Here is a 19858-nt window from a genome sequence, read left to right on the forward strand (position 1 = left end):
TTTTAACAGATAAATTAAAAAAAGGGAGGAGGCTCTGCTGTGTTTTTCTGTCTTTATATCTCTCTGTCATTGGCCGCTGCTTTCTGTGTTTTCACATGGGGGCCGGTAAAATCACCCACGTTTCTCCTGTGCGTCCAAAATCGGGCTTAAAAGTCAAACATGATTTCCTACGACTGGAGTCTCGTCGCGTCTTTCTACCGCCCACACTACACAATTCAAACGTCAGTCCAGTCGTGACCCCCCCACACTACACGACCCGACTCTGTGACTGCCTTCGACTAGACGCGACTCGAGAAGACTCGGCGCAACTGAGAATTAGAGCAAAATCGGGCATAAAAATCATGAAGTGTGTGCTGACCTTTAGAGGCTGAATTCACTGTAGTCGGGACCTCTCAGGTGCTGGGGGCCTCTCTGGTGCTGGGGGGCCTCTCTGATGCGAATAGTGGGACCCTAAAGCCGCGGTGCTGCTCCTCCGCTCTGTCTGTGGAACCTGTTTGACCAGGAGCAAAGAGCAGCTCCACCTTAAACACCTCAGGGCTGTAAAAGTCAGGGTCATGACTGTGTTAAAGAGACAGAGCGCAGGAATCAGCCGCTGTTACACTTTAAGGTCCCATTTTAGTTAATAATAGTCACTTTCCCACTGTCGAGCATCGATAAATACTATGATCCATTACAAAACATCTACAACACTTTATTCAGTAGTTTTTGTCATTTAGAAGCACAGAAATATCTCTGAAAACCGTTGGACCTGATAAGACTTTGAGCTGATATTGTTTCCCAAACCTTATTAACCTTAAAATCGGCTTGTTGCACGGTGTGGCTATGCTAGTTCCTCTGACCTGAAGGTGTGAGCGCCTGGACTTCCTGTCTGTTTTCTTTTCCTGGAATCATATTTTCTAAAGATTACGTTGTGGGCGGTGAGTTCCCGGTAGATGATCATTTACTGTGAGTTCAAATCATGATGAACAAGTTCAGATCAGAGACGCCTGTGATCATGAAGGGTTGATAGTTTGTCTTGAAGCTAAAGGCTAACATGCTATTAAAAATATATATATATAAAAAGGCACTATTTCAAGTTGTGTAATGCATTAACCGCTTAACTCCCGCCTGAACCGAGCACATTTTCTCCAGTTTGGCTTTACCCCAATCCAAAAGCTTCAGGGAAAAAGGTGTGAAAATAGCAACAAAACTGAGACGAAAACAATGATGGAAATGTGACAAAAAAGGGACGAAAAATTTATGAAAAAGTGGCAAAAATGTCACAAGAAATTGACGAAAAATGTTACAAGAAAATGACAAAAATGTGATTAAAAAATTGACAAAAAAATGTGACAAGAAAATGACAAAAAATTACAAAAATGTGATAAAAATTTGACCAAAAAAAACAAACATTTGGCAAAAAAAAATACAAAAAATTACAAAAATGTGATCAAAAATTGACAAAAAAAATGTGACAAAAAAAAGTTACAAAAATGAGTTGAATACCCAAAAAAAAAATTATGGAAAAAAAAAATCTGATGACGTGAGGAAAAAAGATCCTCTCGGTTCAGGCGGGAGTTAAGAGGTTAAATTAGCCTTTAGCTTCAAGACAAACTCCCTGATCCTCACAAACATAAACGTCTCCTCTATGGAAATATTTCTACCAGAAACTCACTGGTCTGAGCTCATCTTAATGGAAATGAATACGAACAGGAAGTACTAGCGCCCACAGCTTCAGCTCAGAGGAACTAGCGTAGCCACATTGTGCAACAAGCCGATTATATTTCAGGATTTTTGTCATAGGGCCTCATGTCCTTGTTATCCAGAGTGTTGTTGCAGTCCTTATATTTGAAGAGTTCAGTGGTGCTAGGCTAGTGCTAGGCTAGTGCATGTCTATGGTAACTGGTAGCCTGCATTAAAAACAGTCTGACCCACAGAGCACCTGAGGCAAATCACTGATAACACCAGACTAACCATAAATGTCTGTGTCGACTGAATCATGTTTTAAAAGAACTTATCTTTGAGCAGCTTCCTGGTTGTAGTTACGCAGCGGCGGAGCCTTTCTACAAATCAGATATGGCGACGTTTGGAGGACGAGCCCATGATTTCGAAGAGGTTTTTAATGCAGGCTACTAGTTACCATAGACATGCACTAGCCTAGCACTAGCCTAGCACTAGCATAGCTCCACTAACTCTGGATAACTAGGAAATGAGGCCCTATGTCTTCCCCCACTCCCTCCCTCCTCTTTCTTTCTCCCTGCCTCTTCTCTTTGCCCTCTCCACTCTTTTCTCCTTTTCCTCCTTTTCCTCCTTCTCACCTCCCTCCCTCCCTCCCTCCCTCCCTCCCTCCCTCTCCTGGACAGCAGCCAGCTCAGGCTCAGCTGGACATAAATCTGGCAGAAAATAAACTGAAATCTTTAGTTTCAGATTTGGAAAAGCAGCGGCCGAGGTCAGCGCCTTAATCCACCGATCGATTTCTCAATTCCATTTTCACTTCCACAGATATTTGTCTTTAGAATAATTGTATCAAGATTTATTCTGATCTAGAGCGAGCCCTGCTTTAGCGCAGCGGGGCCAAAGTTTGTCCTTCATTTGCCAGAACGGAAATGTGTATGAGACGAAGAACTGAACTCATTTTCCTGCAGACAGATCGAATGCAAACAGATTCATAGTCAAACACTAAAATGATGAAACATGTTCAGCTGTCGTTTTAGCTGAAATTTAAAAAAATATTTAGCTCCTATCATGATTTAAGTTTTGAATGTCAAATAACAAGGTGAAATTTGAATTTGTACAGTTTTTTCCACTAATAAGCAGCTTCCTTTAAATGTATATATATAAGATATCCCAGAATCCCTCTTGTTACTAATATGTCACAAAATAAAACCATCAATTTAAACCTCCAGCCATTATTCAGATTTCGTCGCCAAAAATATGGGAAATTTTGGGCATTTTTAAACGATGGAAAACTTGCAATAAATCTTTTCATTTTTATGTCAGTAATCTACAGCAGAAGCTTCGTATTGATATCTCTACATTTAAAAGATTTCCCTCTTCACCTGCAGCGTCTCTCCTCAAGGGAAGTTTTTGTGCCTAAACTGTTATAATAACTGGGTTGTGCTTTTGGTGTGTATGAGACACAGTCATAATCATTATGGAGCTCATAACAACTCACACACAAGCTGCCCACTAGGGTTGGGCGATGTCCCCTTAATTGGCCGTTGACGATGTTTACAGTGAACCATCGTGATGGACGATGATATCTGATGGAGAATTATAGAGTTAATTCAGCCATGGCACATTCCTTTCGAATCTTATCATATTGTACTGTCAAAGGGGAACATTCAGGCGCCGACCTTCTACATGACTTGTGGCCTAGTCAACGTGGCACATTGTCCGAGAGGTAGACTGTTAGTGCCTACGTGTAACCGAGGCTATATAGCTCTCTTCATGTGGAAGTATCCCCAGACTCTGAATGATCAATGCTCTGAACATTGTGTTGACTGTTCAAATGTCTCCAGGCCTGTAATACGGTAATAAACTTCTACCATGTAAGACATCCAGACCGTGTCCCGTCTCTCCATCCACATCTCCTCCGGACTCCTTTAGTATTTCCCTAACAATATCGTCCATTTCTCATTATAAGCATTTTTTAAAGACATTTACAGAGCCTATATATGCTGCATATTACTATTTATGTTAGGAAAATGTGAGATTGCAGGATAAATGGATGTAAACTAAACATGATCTGAACAGAGTCATGTGTTAAAACTTGTGCGTAAAGTCTGAGAGAACGACTTATTCAGAGCGTGAGCTCCAGTGCTCTTATCACACTAATACGAATGTAAATCGGAGCTTATTATTTGCATTTGCTCAATTTTAACGTAATGTTTAAGAAACAGGACAATATTTAGAAGTTTGCGTCGTAGCTACATTTTTGAAGCTGCTCCACGCGCCGCCCGGTCCGTGAGCTCGTAACCTCTTACCTCCTGCACCACCTCTCTCTCTCCTCTCTCGGTCCTTCGTGAGAATAATCCACGCGCTCAGCTAGCTCCGATGTGAGAGCCATCTCGTCATTTTAAAACGGTTTAAGTTTCCGTACGCAGCCAAGCAAAACCACGCGCTGTTAAACTCTGAGCTGCAGAGAGAGAGAGAGCCCGCGCGTCAGAAATAGAGCAGGGCAGCGTCTTTACTCTAATAATTACAGCTCACACATCGTGGCTTCTGACAGGCCACTGACACTAGCGTGTATATTAGTTATATCCCTGATTTAATTTACAGTGCAATCCCTGCAAAATTTGTAGGTTTACAAGGCCTACAGAAGATCAGTGCGTGTTTCTGACAGGAGGGGGCGTGGCATCACGATGGTGGCTCTACATCGCGATGTTGCTCATCCATCACGATGGACGATGATATCGTCCATCGGCACAACCCTACTGCCCACAAGGTTCAGAGGGAATCCAGGCTTTAATGTGACAATTACAGTCAGTTTAAAGCGTAGAATAAGTTCTATCAAGGACATAGGTGGTCATTTGAAAGACGAACCATTTCCACTGTTTGTTATGATAAACTGATTAACTGACCTTTTTCTGTTTTTGGCAGGAATACAACGGGGAAAAGACCAACAATGGAATCCACTACAGACTGCAGCTCCTCTACAGTAACGGTCAGTGCTTCCTCCACTTTATCAGCTCAAACCTGCGGCCAATCCTCCAAAACTAAACCCAGACAAACTGAAATGTGTTGATTTCTTCACCTGACGAACAGCTTTATTGTTTTAAATCCGCCTGGAGTTGGTCGTCTCGTCTCTCTCAGATTGACGTTTCATTAGCGGTGGAGGTTTGTAATTCCCTGATATTCCGGAGCGTTCCTGGTTCTCCTGGAGGCGCAGTCGTGTATAAAACAGTAACGTTAATATCGGACTTAGACGGGACGACGACAGGAACAGATTCTCATTAAAGCAAATGTCTTTAGGCACAGACACAGTCGCATGTTTTCTTTAGTGAGCGCCGTTTCCTGTGTGACTGAGGCGTAAGAACAGCTTTGATTGTTTTTACATTTAGATGTTTGGAATATTGTTGTAGAAGACGGTGAGGAGCGAGAGACCTTGCTGTAACTTTAACAGTACTTTGCTGTAGCATAAACAGGATTAAACTGTGTTATAGCACCAAGTTAAGGCCAGACGCCCCAGGTGGTTTTATGCACTGGTCAATGTGGAGGTTTTTCACTAGTTTTCTCCCTTAAAACCCCTTAACTCCCACCTGAACCGAGCACATTTTCTCCAGTTTGGCTTTACTCCAATCCAAAAGCTTCTGGAAAAAAGCTGTGAAAAAGCAATAAAACTGGGATGAAAACAATCACGGAAATGTGACAAAAAAGCGAGAAAACATTGATAAAATGTGACAAAAAAATGACAAAAAAATGATAAAATGTGACAAAAAAATGACAAAAAAATGATTAAAAAAATGAAAAAAAATGACAAAAAATTGACAAAAGACAAAAAAACGACAAAAAATGGACAAAAAAACGACAAAAAATTGACAAAAAACGACAAAAAATTTAAAACAAAAGACAAAAAAAACGACACAAATTTGACAAAAATTTGACAAAAATTTGACAAAAATTTGACAAAAAATTGACAACAAAGGACAAAAAAGGACAAAAAATTGTCAAAAAAAAAAAAGACAAAAATTTATCAAAAAATGACTAATAAACGACACAAATTTGACAAAAAAAAGGACAAAAATTTGACAAAAAATGACAAAAATTTGACAAAAAATGACAAAAAAATGACAAAAAATGACAAAAAATTGATAAAAATTGACGAAAAAATGATAGAAATGTGACAAAAAAGGACAAAAATGTGCTAAAAAATGAGTTGAATACCCAACAAAAAAATGATGGGAAAAAAATCTGATGACATGAGGAAAAAGATCCTCTCGGTTCAGGCGGGAGTTAAGAGGTTAACCAGGTAAAAAAACTGATCTTACTGAGCCGAATGTAACAAGTGAATTTCTCCGTTGTGATTCAATAAAAGATTATCTTATCTTTGTCTTATCTTATTAAAAAAATACAATAAAATAATGTTCCACCTCTGCACTATTGCGCGTAACTGTTTTTGAATAATTCACGGGTTTGCTCTTCATCTCCAACAAACCTCCTCCAGTGACGCCTCCTCGTGTAATAATTCCCTCCGCTTTCGTTTCAGGCATCAGGACAGAGCAGGACCTGTACGTTCGCCTCATCGACTCCATGACCAAACAGGTGAGACAGTCCGGAGTCTCTAACAGACCCTCCCCCAGGACGGGGCTCTCTCTCCTGGGGCTCGGGAGCGGAGACAGTCCTGGTCGATGGTTGGCAGTGACAGGATCACAGTCTCACGCCGAGAAATAACATCGATACGGATCAATACCACAGCGGAGTCCGTCTGAGCCGAGGCCGGGCCGGCTCAAAACGGGGAAACGGAGACAAACATTACATTAAACCATAGAGAAATGTGCTTTTTAAAGACACTTCTGTTCTCTGAATGCCTGGATAAAGCCCTGCAGGAGCCCTGTATGAATAATAAAAAGCATCGATAATAATTGCCTCCCTGTAACGACGTACAAAGCCGTCTCCTGTTAAACGCATTATTTCTGCTCGGCCTGAATCGCGCTCCTCTCTGCTCCTCAGGCCGGTCTCTAAACCCCACAGTCGTCCATCTTGGTCTGGTCCTGACAGCTCGGGGACTCAGACCTGGGACTCGGACTAAACGGGGAGGGGTTTAGACCTGGTTTAGTCCCGGTGTGGAGCTGAATTATGTTAAAAAGGAGGCCGCTGTGTGGAGGGTGTTAGTCCGAATGTTTGAACATGGTTTAGTCCTGGTTTAGTCCTGGTTTAGTCCCGGTTTAGTCCTGGTTTAGTCCTGGTTTAGTCCCGGTGTGGAGCTGAATTATGTAAAAAAAGGAGGCCGCTGTGTGGAGGGTGTTTCTCCGAATGTTTGAACATGGTTTAGTCCTGGTTTAGTCCTGGTTTAGTCCTGGTTTAGTCCTGGTTTAGTCCTGGTTTAGTCCCGGTTTAGTCCTGGTTTAGTCCTGGTTTAGTCCTGGTTTAGTCCCGGTTTAGTCCCGGTTTAGTCCTGGTTTAGTCCTGGTTTAGTCCTGGTTTAGTCCCGGTTTAGTCCTGGTTTAGTCCTGGTTTAGTCCTGGTTTAGTCCTGGTTTAGTCCTGGTTTAGTCCTGGTTTAGTCCTGGTTTAGTCCTGGTTTAGTCCTGGTTTAGTCCTGGTTTAGTCCCGGTTTAGTCCTGGTTTAGTCCTGGTTTAGTCCCGGTTTAGTCCTGGTTTAGTCCCGGTTTAGTCCTGGTTTAGTCCTGGTTTAGTCCCGGTTTAGTCCTGGTTTAGTCCCGGTGTGGAGCTGAATTATGTTAAAAAAGGAGGCCGCTGTGTGGAGAGTGTTTCTCCGAATGTTTGAACATGGTTTAGTCCTGGTTTAGTCCTGGTTTAGTCCCGGTGTAGACCAGAGTTTTGTAAAAAAGGAGTCCGCTGTGTGGAGAGCGTTAGTCCAAACCAACACAGATCCAGATTGTTAAAAAACCTTGGTATGGACGCAAACTTCATCCAGATTTGTTTATTTCACATGGTCTAGTCTGGGTCTAGTCTAGTCCCAGTTTAGTCCTGGTTTAGCCCTTGTTTATCCCTGGTTTAATCCCAGTTTACTCCTCCTCCTTTAGTCCCCGTCTGGCCCTCCTCTTGTCCCAGACAGATGTTGAGGGGCTGGGTTTAGTCCCGGTTTATTCCTGGTTTTGCCCTGGCTCAGTCCTAGTTTAATCCTGGTTTAGTCCATCTTCTTGAGTCCCGCTCTGGTCCCGCACAGATGATGAGGGGCCGGGTTTAGTCCTGGTTTAGTCCCGCTCTGGCCCTCCTCTGGTCCTGCACAGATGTTGAGGGCCGGGTTTAGTCCTGGTTTAGTCCCGCTCTGGCCCTCCTCTGGTCCTGCACAGATGAGGGGCCGGGTTTAGTCCTGGTTTAGTCCCGCTCTGGCCCTCCTCTGGTCCCACACAGATGATGAGGGGCCAGGTTTAGTCCTGGTTTAGTCCCGCTCTGGCCCTCCTCTGGTCCCGCACAGATGAGGGGCCGGGTTTAGTCCTGGTTTAGTCCCGCTCCGGCCCTCCTCTGGTCCTGCACAGATGTCGAGGGGCCGGGTTTAGTCCTGGTTTAGTCCCGCTCTGGCCCTCCTCTGGTCCTGCACAGATGTCGAGGGGCCGGGTTTAGTCCTGGTTTAGTCCCGCTCTGGCCCTCCTCTGGTCCTGCACAGACGCTGAGGGCCGGGTTTAGTCCTGGTTTAGTCCCGCTCTGGCCCTCCTCTGGTCCCGCACAGATGTCGAGGGCCGGGTTTAGTCCTGGTTTAGTCCCGCTCTGGCCCTCCTCTGGTCCTGCACAGATGTCGAGGGCCGGGTTTAGTCCTGGTTTAGTCCCGCTCTGGCCCTCCTCTGGTCCCGCACAGATGAGGGGCCGGGTTTAGTCCTGGTTTAGTCCCGCTCTGGCCCTCCTCTGGTCCTGCACAGATGAGGGGCCGGGTTTAGTCCTGGTTTAGTCCCGCTCTGGCCCTCCTCTCGTCCCGCACAGATGATGAGGGGCCGGGTTTAGTCCTGGTTTAGTCCCGCTCTGGCCCTCCTCCGCTCCCGCACAGATGTTGAGGGCCGGGTTTAGTCCTGGTTTAGTCCCGCTCTGGCCCTCCTCTAGTCCTGCACAGATGTTGAGGGCCGGGTTTAGTCCTGGTTTAGTCCCGCTCTGGCCCTCCTCTGGTCCCGCACAGATGATGAGGGCCGGTTTAGTCCTGGTTTAGTCCCGCTCTGGCCCTCCTCTGGTCCTGCACAGATGATGAGGGGCCGGGTTTAGTCCTGGTTTAGTCCCGCTCTGGCCCTCCTCCGCTCCCGCACAGATGTTGAGGGCCGGGTTTAGTCCTGGTTTAGTCCCGCTCTGGCCCTCCTCTAGTCCTGCACAGATGTTGAGGGCCGGGTTTAGTCCTGGTTTAGTCCCGCTCTGGCCCTCCTCTGGTCCCGCACAGATGATGAGGGCCGGGTTTAGTCCTGGTTTAGTCCCGCTCTGGCCCTCCTCTGGTCCCGCACAGATGAGGGGCCGGGTTTAGTCCTGGTTTAGTCCCGCTCTGGCCCTCCTCCGGTCCCGCACAGATGTTGAGGGCTGGGTTTAGTCCTGGTTTAGTCCTGCTCTGGCCCTCCTCTGGTCCCGCACAGATGTTGAGGGCCGGGTTTAGTCCTGGTTTAGTCCCGCTCTGGCCCTCCTCCGCTCCCGCACAGATGAGGGGCCGGGTTTAGTCCTGGTTTAGTCCCGCTCTGGCCCTCCTCCGGTCCCGCACAGATGTTGAGGGGCCGGGTTTAGTCCTGGTTTAGTCCCGCTCTGGCCCTCCTCCGCTCCCGCACAGATGTTGAGGGCCGGGACCACCGCAGAGACCGGGATGTGGGTCAGGACTTGGTGGAATTGGGATTTGCGGATCTTAAATGGAGTGTGAAGGAGGCTGTAAAAGTCCCTTTAAACTCCATTAATCCCGTTCTCGTCCGCACTCGCTCTGCTCTGCGTCTTCATTGCCTTCAGCCACGTCCAGACACTTACGTTACCATGGTGATCCGCCATGTTGTCGGGCACGAGACGAGAGCTACGCGTCTCAACAAGTATCACAAGTAATGACAAAATCTGCCTTTTCAGTGACAGATGAAGAGGCAGTTCACATGGCAAATACACAGGAAACGCAGAAATATCTTTTTTATTCGCTTTTCATTCTTGCAACAACACGTTCACTTTAGCGGCTCCTACAGACGCCACTTCACAGCAGGGGTGTCCAAACCTTCTTCACTGAGGGCCACATAATGACATGTGCAGCACGCAGGGGGGGCAGTGCATTCAAACATTCAACTGGATGTCATTCTACAAGTGTTTAAGCCATAATTCTATCTCCGTCTCACAAAAAAAGTGCTTTTTGTGGTTTTAATTGTGTGGAATTACGACAATCGCAGTAGTAGTAGTGTGCCGATAAAACAAGAAGCCCGAGGGCCACCGAACATTAGTCGGACATGACTCAAGAATATTATGAACTTTATTCCAGAGATGTTTTTTAAATATCTAAATCCTGCCTGATTTATTGAGCTTTGAAAAAAGAAGGTGACATTTCATTTTCTACACATTTTTTCTCTTATAAGTAGCTTATGTGCTCCTCAGGTCTGAGCTCCTCCTCAGGCCTGAGGAGGAGCTCAGACCTGAGGCGAGGAGCGTAATATTGGAAAGATATCTGTTTATCTGTTTGTTGACTTATGTCCAGCAAAAGTTTCATTCATTTTTCTTCCTCATTCACCTGCAGCGTCTGGCCTTAACCTCTTAACTCCCGCCTGAACCGAGAGGATCTTTTTCCTCACGTCATCAGATTTTTTTTCCATCATTTTTTTGTTGGGTATTCAACTCATTTTTGTAACTTTTTTGTCACATTTTTGTTATTTTTTCGTCAATTTTTTATCACATTTTTGTCTTTTTTTGTGTCATATTTTTGTCATTTTTTTGTCACATTTTTGTCATGTTTTTGTCATTTTTTTGTCAAATTTTTGTCATTTTTTTGTCATTTTTTGGTCAAATTTTTATCAAATTTTTGTCACTTTTTTGTCATTTTTTTGTCATTTTTTGGTCAAATTTTTGTCATTTTTTTGTCATTTTTTGGTCAAATTTTTATCACATTTTTGTCACTTTTTTGTCATTTTTTTGTCATTTTTTTGTCAAATTTTTGTCATTTTTTTGTCATTTTTTGGTCAAATTTTTATCACATTTTTGTCACTTTTTTGTCATTTTTTTGTCATTTTTTGTCACATTTTTGTCATGTTTTTGTCATTTATTTGTCAATTTTTTGTCATGTTTTTTGTCATTTTTTTGTCAAATTTTTATCAAATTTTTGTCACTTTTTTGTCATTTTTTTGTCATTTTTGTCAGATTTTTGCCACTTTTTCATCAATTTTCTGTCACTTTTTTGTCAATGTTTTCTCACTTTTTTGTCACATTTCCATCATTGTTTTCGTCTCAGTTTTGATGCTATTTTCACACTTTCACAGTTAAGGGGTTAAAGACATTTCCTGCTTTGTTCGTCCCTTGAGCGTGACCATGTGAGCGTTCCCAAAGCTGCCGTGTGCCTCCGCCCTGTGCAGGTTCACTCGGTCAGTGAGTATCGTGTCCGGTGTAAATAACGTGTGTTTGTTTTTCAGCCGATCCTGTACGAAGGCCAGGACAAGAACCCTGAGATGTGCCGAGTGCTGCTCACCCACGAAATCATGTGCAGGTAAAACACTGGAGCTCCATCGGTCCAGGATCAGAGTTATCTTTATGGGCTTTCACACGGGAGCAGTGTCAGATTCACTCATTCTGACTCACTTTTCCTGAAATGATGGATAGATAATGACACTGACTGGCCTTTAGTTCATTCAGGACTGGACTCTCAGGTTTGTTTATGTTTTTAGGTGCATTGAGTTGCCTTGTGTATGAAAAGCGCGGTTTAAATAAAGTTGCCTTGTCTTGCCTTTATGAGAGTTTTGAGAGAAAGGTTAATTCTTACCGCACGGCGCACAGCAGTTTCCTTTCTCCTTTAAACCATCCTCCTCCGTCTAAACTAAAACACCCAAACATTCCCTCAGAGCCGCCATGTTGGTTTGTCTCACGTAGTTTTTCTCTTTTATGCTTTTTAAATGGATTAAACAAAACTGCATTTTGGTCAGAGTAAAGCTTTGATGGCATGATATTATTCCTATAGTCTAGATTAATATGATATACAGAAATATGCTGCTAAAAAGACCTTTTAAATTGATGTTGCCCTTATACAGGCTGTGTCCGAATGTCCACACTATTCCCTAACCCCTCATTCACTACATGGGCCTGCACTATATAGTCACTATATAGTCACTATATAGTCACTATATAGTCACTATATAGTCACTATATAGTCACTGATTCTGTTGGCGATTCGGACAGAAGACACTACTTTCTCCGAGCTGCGTGACGTCACAGATATTTTTTTTAATCTGAATTTATTTATTGTAACAAACGTTTATTTTATGAAACAGAACGACTGTTTTGGCACTTTTACAGACGTTTTGTTTGACATTTAAACAAGAATTAAAACCATCATCACAAACAAAAAAAAGCTCAGAGACGTCGATTATTGTATTTTTTTTTAGCACATTTTTGTAATATTTTTATCACGTTTTTGTACTTTTTTTTCATCACATTTTTGTAATATTTTTATCACATTTTTGTAATTTTTATCACATTTTTGTAATTTTTGTGTTATATTTTCATCACTTTTTTCACATTTTCATCTTCGTTTTCGTCTCATTTTTGTCGCCAGCCTTTTCATGAAGCTGTTAGATTTGGGTAAAGCCAAACTGAAGAAAATGTGCTTGGTTCAGGTGGGGGTTAAGAGGTTAATGTAGGCTAGCTGATACCATTGAAATGCGCTAGGCTAGCTCCTCCCTCACCTCCTCCTCCTTGTTTCCTTTCCTCCCTCACCTCCTCCTCCTCGTTTCCTCTCCTCCCTCACCTCCTCCTCCTCGTTTCCTTCCTCCCTCACCTCCTCCTCCTCGTTTCCTTCCTCCCTCACCTCCTCCTCCTTGTTTCCTTTCCTCCCTCACCTCCTCCTCCTCGTTTCCTCTCCTCCCTCACCTCCTCCTCCTCTTGTTTCCTTCCTCCCTCACCTCCTCCTCCTCGTTTCCTTCCTCCCTCACCTCCTCCTCCTCTTGTTTCCTTTCCTCCCTCACCTCCTCCTCCTTGTTTCCTTCCTCCCTCACCTCCTCCTCCTCGTTTCCTTCCTCCCTCACCTCCTCCTCCTTGTTTCCTTCCTCCCTCACCTCCTCCTCCTCGTTTCCTTCCTCCCTCACCTCCTCCTCCTCCTTGTTTCCTTTCCTCCCTCACCTCCTCCTCCTCGTTTCCTCTCCTCCCTCACCTCCTCCTCCTCGTTTCCTTTCCTCCCTCACCTCCTCCTCGTTTCCTCTCCTCCCTCACCTCCTCCTCCTCTTGTTTCCTTCCTCCCTCACCTCTTCCTCTTGTTTCCTTTCCTCCCTCACCTCCTCCTCCTTGTTTCCTTTCCTCCCTCACCTCCTCCTCCTCTTGTTTCCTTCCTCCCTCACCTCCTCCTCCTCGTTTCCTTCCTCCCTCGCCTCCTCCTCCTTGTTTCCTCTCCTCCCTCACCTCCTCCTCCTCGTTTCCTTTCCTCCCTCACCTCCTCCTCTTGTTTCCTTCCTCCCTCACCTCCTCCTTCTTGTTTCCTTCCTCCCTCACCTCCTCCTCCTCTTGTTTCCTTCCTCCCTCACCTCCTCCTCCTCTTGTTTCCTTCCTCCCTCACCTCCTCCTCCTCGTTTCTTTCCTCCCTCGCCCCCTCCTCCTCGTTTCCTTCCTCCCTCACCTCCTCCTCCTCGTTTCCTTTCCTCCCTCACCTCGTCCTCCTCCTTGTTTCCTTCCTCCCTCACCTCCTCCTCCTTGTTTCCTCTCCTCCCTCACCTCCTCCTCCTCCTCGTTTCCTCTCCTCCCTCACCTCCTCCTCCTTGTTTCCTTTCCTCCCTCACCTCCTCCTCCTTGTTTCCTCTCCTCCCTCGCCTCCTCCTCCTTGTTTCCTCTCCTCCCTCGCCTCCTCCTCCTCGTTTCCTCTCCTCCCTCGCCTCCTCCGTCCTTCATTACGCTCCTCGTTAAACGGCCTCATTACGGACGGAGGCGACAGGTGCTGTTTCCATTCCTTAATGAGTCTGTGTTACCTGTAAACACAGGGACGGTTACCGCGGCGACGGGGCTCACCTGGGCCCCGGTCTCCGCGGCGACGCCCCCCTCCCCCCCCGGGGACTCACCTGTGTCACAAACCCGTCCGCCCCGATTTAAAGACCCAATTATGAGGTCATTATGTCAGACGCTGCAGCGGAAAACCCCCGCCTGAACTGAGCACTTTCTCTAGTTCGGCTTTACCCAAATCTAAAGAGGCCAGTGTAACGCCTCATTTGAAAGCTAAGACCTACAAAACTCATCTAAATGGATCTTTTTCCTCACGTCATCAGATTTATTTACATCTTTTTTTCTTTTTTTTGTAATTTTTTTAAATCATTTTTTGTCTTTTTTTTGGTCATTTTTTAATCCATTTTTTTGGTCATTTTTTAATTCATTTTTTGTCATTTTTTAATTCATTTTTTTGTCATTTTTTTGTCATTTTTTAATTCATTTTTTAATTCATTTTTTGTCATTTTTTATTCATTTTTTGTCATTTTTTATTCATTTTTTATTCATTTTTTGTGTCATTTTTTGATAATTTATTTGTGATTTTTTGTCTTTTTAATCAATTTTTTGCGATTTTTTTGTGTCATTTTTTAATTCATTTTTTGTCATTTTTTATTCATTTTTTGTCATTTTATATTCATTTTTTAGTCATTTTTTGTGTCATTTTTTGATAATTTTTTTGTGATTTTTTGTCTTTTTAATCAATTTTTTGTGATTTTTTTTGTGTCATTTTTTAATCCATTTTTTGTCATTTTTTGTCATTTCTTGGGTAATTTTTTTTATCAGTTTTTGGGTCATTTTTTTGTCCATTTTTTGCCTCTTTTTGTCACATTTTATGTCATTTTTTTTGTCATTTTTCCGTCACTTGTTTGTCAAAGTTTTCTCACTTTTTTGTCACATCATCATTGTTTTCCTTTCCGTTTTGTTGCTATTTTTACACCTTTTTTCCAGAAGCTTTTGGATTGGGGTAAAGCCAAACTGGGGAAAATGTGCTCGGTTCAGGCGGGAGTTAAGGGGTCAAAGTCAAATGGACCAAACTCTCCCTTTAGAAAGTGTATTTTATTATTTTATCCAAACACTGACATGTTTGGTACCCACGTCACGCACGGAATCCCCCAGACAACACTCTGTAACCCAATATCAAAACACTTTCCAGGCTTTTACTCAGCGATATTTGAACTATGATATGTTTGTTTCATAATTCACATGACGTCACTTCATCATAAACAGCCTCCTCCTGTGGTAACTACGGTAACGGACACAATGCTGGATTTTGGTCTTGGTTCATGGTTTCTCTAACGTCTGGACAAATCCACGGCAAACAAAAACTGGCATAAAGTTGAGTGTTTTTCGGTCTCAGGAAGGCATGGCCGTGTAGAGTTGGGCGATACAAGTCTACACTATTAATGTTTGGAAGAGTTTATCTCCAATGTCAAGAAATGTGGGAAGAAGAGAGAGAAAAGGAAACAAAGATTGGGGAAAAATAGGGAAACCGTACGGTGAAAACTGGTAAAAAAAACTGAAGGAATGGGTAAAAATGTGAAGGAAAAGGGTATGTAAATGAGTTTTTGTTTTCCTGTTCAGGACGATCCTCTTTTTGAGAGTTAAAGTCTGTAAATGAAGATGTTTGCAGCACAGTTTTGCCTTTTGATGCTTTGCAAAAACATTGCATCATCGTCGTTATTGAGAAAGTCTGACAAATATTAGATGTTTATTTTTGGCATTATCCTCCAGCCCTAATGCGGAAAGATCAGTGCGGCAAATAACACAAATCATGATGAGGTTGAATCTTTTCTTTTTTTCTTTGCAATTTATGGGTTTGTGCGCAATGAATGAATAATAATAAAAAATATTACATAAAATAAGGTAAAAAACAACAACAATATGTATATGCGTACATACCAGTGTTCATTTTGACAACATATTTTAATTTAGTTTTAGTCTTTTGACGAAAATGTAATTCGATTTTAGTCTAGTTTTAGTCGACTAAAATTGCATGTCAATTTAGTCGACTAAATTTATGACTAATTGAGTGGACTTTGCATTGATAATATTGATTCTAATCATGTTTAATGTTGTTCCTCTGCTTCATGTTTCTGCTCCACATGAACAAAGCTCAGAGCTGATCCTTTAAACATGATCTGAGGCTCTTTCAGACGCTCAATACAAGTGTGGATGATTTTAGTCTCTCCTTTTCATTTTTATTTAGTCTGATTTTAGTCGACTCAAATATCTGGACATTTCGATTACAACAGTAAACGATTACAAAATTAGCATAATCGCATAAAATCGATTATAATTTTTTTCTTCTAATTTTTAATTTTTGGATTTTTGTCACTTTTTTGATGGATTTTTGTCATTTTTTTGCTGTTTTTTTGTCACTTTTTTGCTGGATTTTTGTCACTTTTTTGCTGGATTTTTGTCACTTTTTTGATGGATTTTTGTCTTTTTTTGATGGATTTTTGTCATTTTTTTGCTGGATTTTTGTCACTTTTTTGATGGATTTTTGTCATTTTTTTGCTGTTTTTTGGTCACTTTTTTGCTGGATTTTTGTCACTTTTTTGCTGGATTTTTGTCTTTTTTTTGCTGTTTTTTGTCACTTTTTTGCTGGATTTTTGTCACTTTTTTGCTGGATTTTTGTCTTTTTTTTGCTGTTTTTTGTCACTTTTTTGCTGGATTTTTGTCACTTTTTTGATGGATTTTTGTCACTTTTTTGCTGTTTTTTTGTCTTTTTTTGCTGTTTTTTTGTCACTTTTTTGCTGGATTTTTGTCATTTTTTTGCTGTTTTTTGGTCACTTTTTTGCTGGATTTTTGTCTTTTTTTGCTGGATTTTTTTTAAAGGCAATAAATAATCGTTTGAATAATCGTGATTTCAATTATGACAAAAATAATCGTGATTATTATTTTTTCAATAATCGAGCAGCCCTACATATACATGTATGCATTCACAACACATAGGCACATTTATGTACATACACATAGATACACAAATACATATACCCATCTGCGCGTACATGCACGTACACATGCATACACATATACACACATACATTACATATCCATTTGACTCAAATTCCCTTATTTAAAGTACTGTAGCCTCAAATAAATAGTTATAAAGTAAAAGGGGGGTCAGTTGTTACCTTGTCATTTACGTTGTATACCTTTTAGTCCCATTCTACATTATTTTAGTAACAGTAGGTGTTTACAGTATTTACTTTTCCCTCTCCACATCATACACTTAGGTTAATACATTGTAGTTTATTTTGGAAAGATATTATTCCCAAATTTCCCATCTGTTGAATCTTTTATTTTCTAAAACTCCCACAGTTATTCTAGCTCCACCTGACAGTCATTGTAGAACATGAACGCCACCTTCACGCCTGGTTTATGGAGCTTTGACAAATAACCTGCTGATTCAATGACTGGACAAAGATCCAAAATCCCCTTTGAGCAAATGTTTTGTAACTTATAACCATAGATTTAAACCTGGCTTTATCCTTTTATGGTTATTTGTTCGTCAAAAATACTTCCTTTATATATTAAAATGACAGGAAGCTTCACATATTTATGTCAGTAATCTGAAAGTTTCAAATTGAAATGTGTTTTCCCTGTTCACCTGCCGCGCCTTGAGTTCCCATAAATCTGTGGAGGAAAGTTAATTAAAAGCAGATCATTGTCGGGATTAAAACTGCATTTGTTTCCCGGTGAAAGTTCATAAACCGTACAAAAACGTCCAGTCACTCGCGTGCATGTAAAGGAGGCCCCTCTCCGTCCCTCCAGGGGGCACTCTCTCCCCCTCAGGTCCCCAGGGGCCCCCCGTGTTTACCCGCTCCCTAATTAGTCCCGAGGCGGCCGTGGCGGTGGCGGAGCGGGGCGCGGGGGGATAAATTAGGGCCAGACACAAACAGCGGCGTGTTTTCGGTGGCACTTAGCGATCAAACGGCCCATAAATGATGCATGCGGCTCATTTCACATGCGCCGACGCGTGTTTTGTCAAATATCAATGTGATTCAGAGCGACGTGGGGGCCCGGGGCGGGAGGGCGAGCACCGGAGGGCCCGGCGCCGCCGCCAGGGGACCACCTTTACTACATCGCAGGTTCCTGCACGAGGAGGCCGATGCAGATCCACCAGAAGCCAAATCACAAGTTGAAAGTTCATGATTTAGGTTTTATATACAGCAGCGACACAGCTTTATCAATTTGTTTTAGTTTAATCGAGTGTTCCAGGAAGTCACAACATCTGCACTTTAGTCGCTCCTACAGACTCCAGACTTTACATTATTTGGAAGGTTTTTTCATACAGTGTTTCAGTATCTAATTCCTGACACATTTATTGAGCTTTGAACCACAAAAAAACTGGAGAATTTGTAATTTGTAATTTAATAATAGTGGTGAAACAATGCCACAAATCTGACCATATGCACTAAAGTGACGGTGCAAGTTTTAACCTCTTAACCCCCACCTACACCTAGCACATTTTCAAAGCTTCTTGAAAAAAAGTGTCAAAACAGCAGCAAAAATATAACAAAAAAGCAAAATAAAGCAACAAATAAGTGATGAAAAAGTAAGTTTATAAAACTGTGACAAAAAAAGCTATGGATACAGACGGCATCTCTGGACTCGCCCATATGTGGTCATTTTTTAAAACAGTTAAGGGGGAAAACAATTTTGAAAAAACTTATATTTTCTCTAATTATTCAAAAACTACTGTAACAAATGCTGAATTAGGAATATAGATTATACTAAATAAAGATACAAAGACATGGGGAGGAGCAAAGTGGATCAACAGCCCATAAATACATGAATAACGGAGAATGCTAACTTGATGCTACATGTTAGCATCGGGCTAATGCTAACGGTTAGCTCGCGCTTGCTACAACTGCCTTTTTTTCCACTTCTACTGAACAATCTGCTGTGAGAAAATATCCATATGGGCCCGATTTACACTTGACTTTATTTATGTGATAAATAAGTTCATATTCCACCAGAAAATGGCTAAAAAGAGGGAAAATTGTGTTTCTCTAAAGATTCTATTTTCCCCCTCGGCGAAGCCACGCCCCTTCTATGACGAGATGCGTCTGTCTATGGGATAAAGATCCGTTAATGAGTTGTGTAGGTCTTAGCTTTCAAATAAGGCAGTTAGTCATGTAACCTTTGTTGTTATAGCGGCCATTTTGAATGCAGAAGTAGACTTAAGCTGTACAGCAGTGGTTCCCAACGTTTTTTGTTTTTCGTGCCCCTTTGGCCTTTCACTGTTCAACCGTGTACCCCCTATACCTCAAGGCTGTTACAGTGTATTAACAAAGTCATTCATTAAAAGTGGTATTTGTAAGAAAAAGGACAATGTTGCAGTCAAAATAAACCTAAAATTCTCCCAAAGCAACACATTTTACTGAAAAATATAAAAATTGTTTTTCCTAGTGCCCCCTGCTAGGTCCTCGAGTACCCCCAAGGGTCCCCTTACCCCTGTTTGGGAAATACTGCTGTACAGCATGAGACAATATGTACTCAGGATATGAAAGACAATTGACTGACAGTGTTATTTTTACATACTTATAATCATCGCTCAACACAGTAACAGTTAAAACACGTTGATGAGCAGAAACCAGTGAGTCAGTGTTTAAGCTAATCCAGACGTTAGCATAGGTTAGCATTTAGCTTCAACAGCTCAGCTCTGACCTTTCTAAGCGAAAGCCCTGAACCACACACCAAACATCTGGCCTTAGATACAACCTGTGGCAGAGGTCAGAGGTCAGAGCTGTTACTGTAGTAGTTCCTCAGGGTTCATAGATGTGAGCCACACATGTGTTTATCCTGTTGAAGCCAGTGACAGGTGCTAACCGGTAGCATGCTAACGTCTTGAGCAGCTTAAACACTGACACTTTGTCGATAAACTGTAAAAAATCACAGAGGAAGGTTGTTTCGTCTTTGACATGTTCATAAAAATGTCACTGTCGATCCGTGTCTTTCTTTTTCATCCTGAGTAGAGATATTGTTACATGTTGTGGTACTGCATAATTCTTCTTCGGTATTCAAAATGGCCGCCGGAACTATGCCTGATGTCATTGGAAACGCATGTATGGGCTGTAATGGCTTCT

The 19858-nt window shown here is 42.3% G+C and overlaps 1 protein-coding gene across 3 annotated transcripts in view; it reads left to right on the plus strand.

The window, feature by feature from the left end:
* The window catches only part of LOC306982392 (transcription factor COE3), a gene marked incomplete at its 5' end in the record, with an annotated part of 186245 nt that overhangs the window by 31443 nt on the left and 134944 nt on the right, over positions 1–19858 (plus strand). For all 3 annotated transcript variants that reach the window (XM_079582318.1, XM_079582320.1, XM_079582319.1), the window contains 3 exons: positions 4582–4645; positions 6188–6243; positions 11216–11289. In XM_079582318.1, coding sequence (XP_079438444.1) covers positions 4582–4645; positions 6188–6243; positions 11216–11289 — 194 coding nt within the window. The remainder of the gene's footprint in view (positions 1–4581; positions 4646–6187; positions 6244–11215; positions 11290–19858) is intronic.

This window comes from Gobius niger (assembly GCF_951799975.1).
Source record: "Gobius niger genome assembly, chromosome: 24".
NCBI lineage: Eukaryota > Metazoa > Chordata > Actinopteri > Gobiiformes > Gobiidae > Gobius > Gobius niger.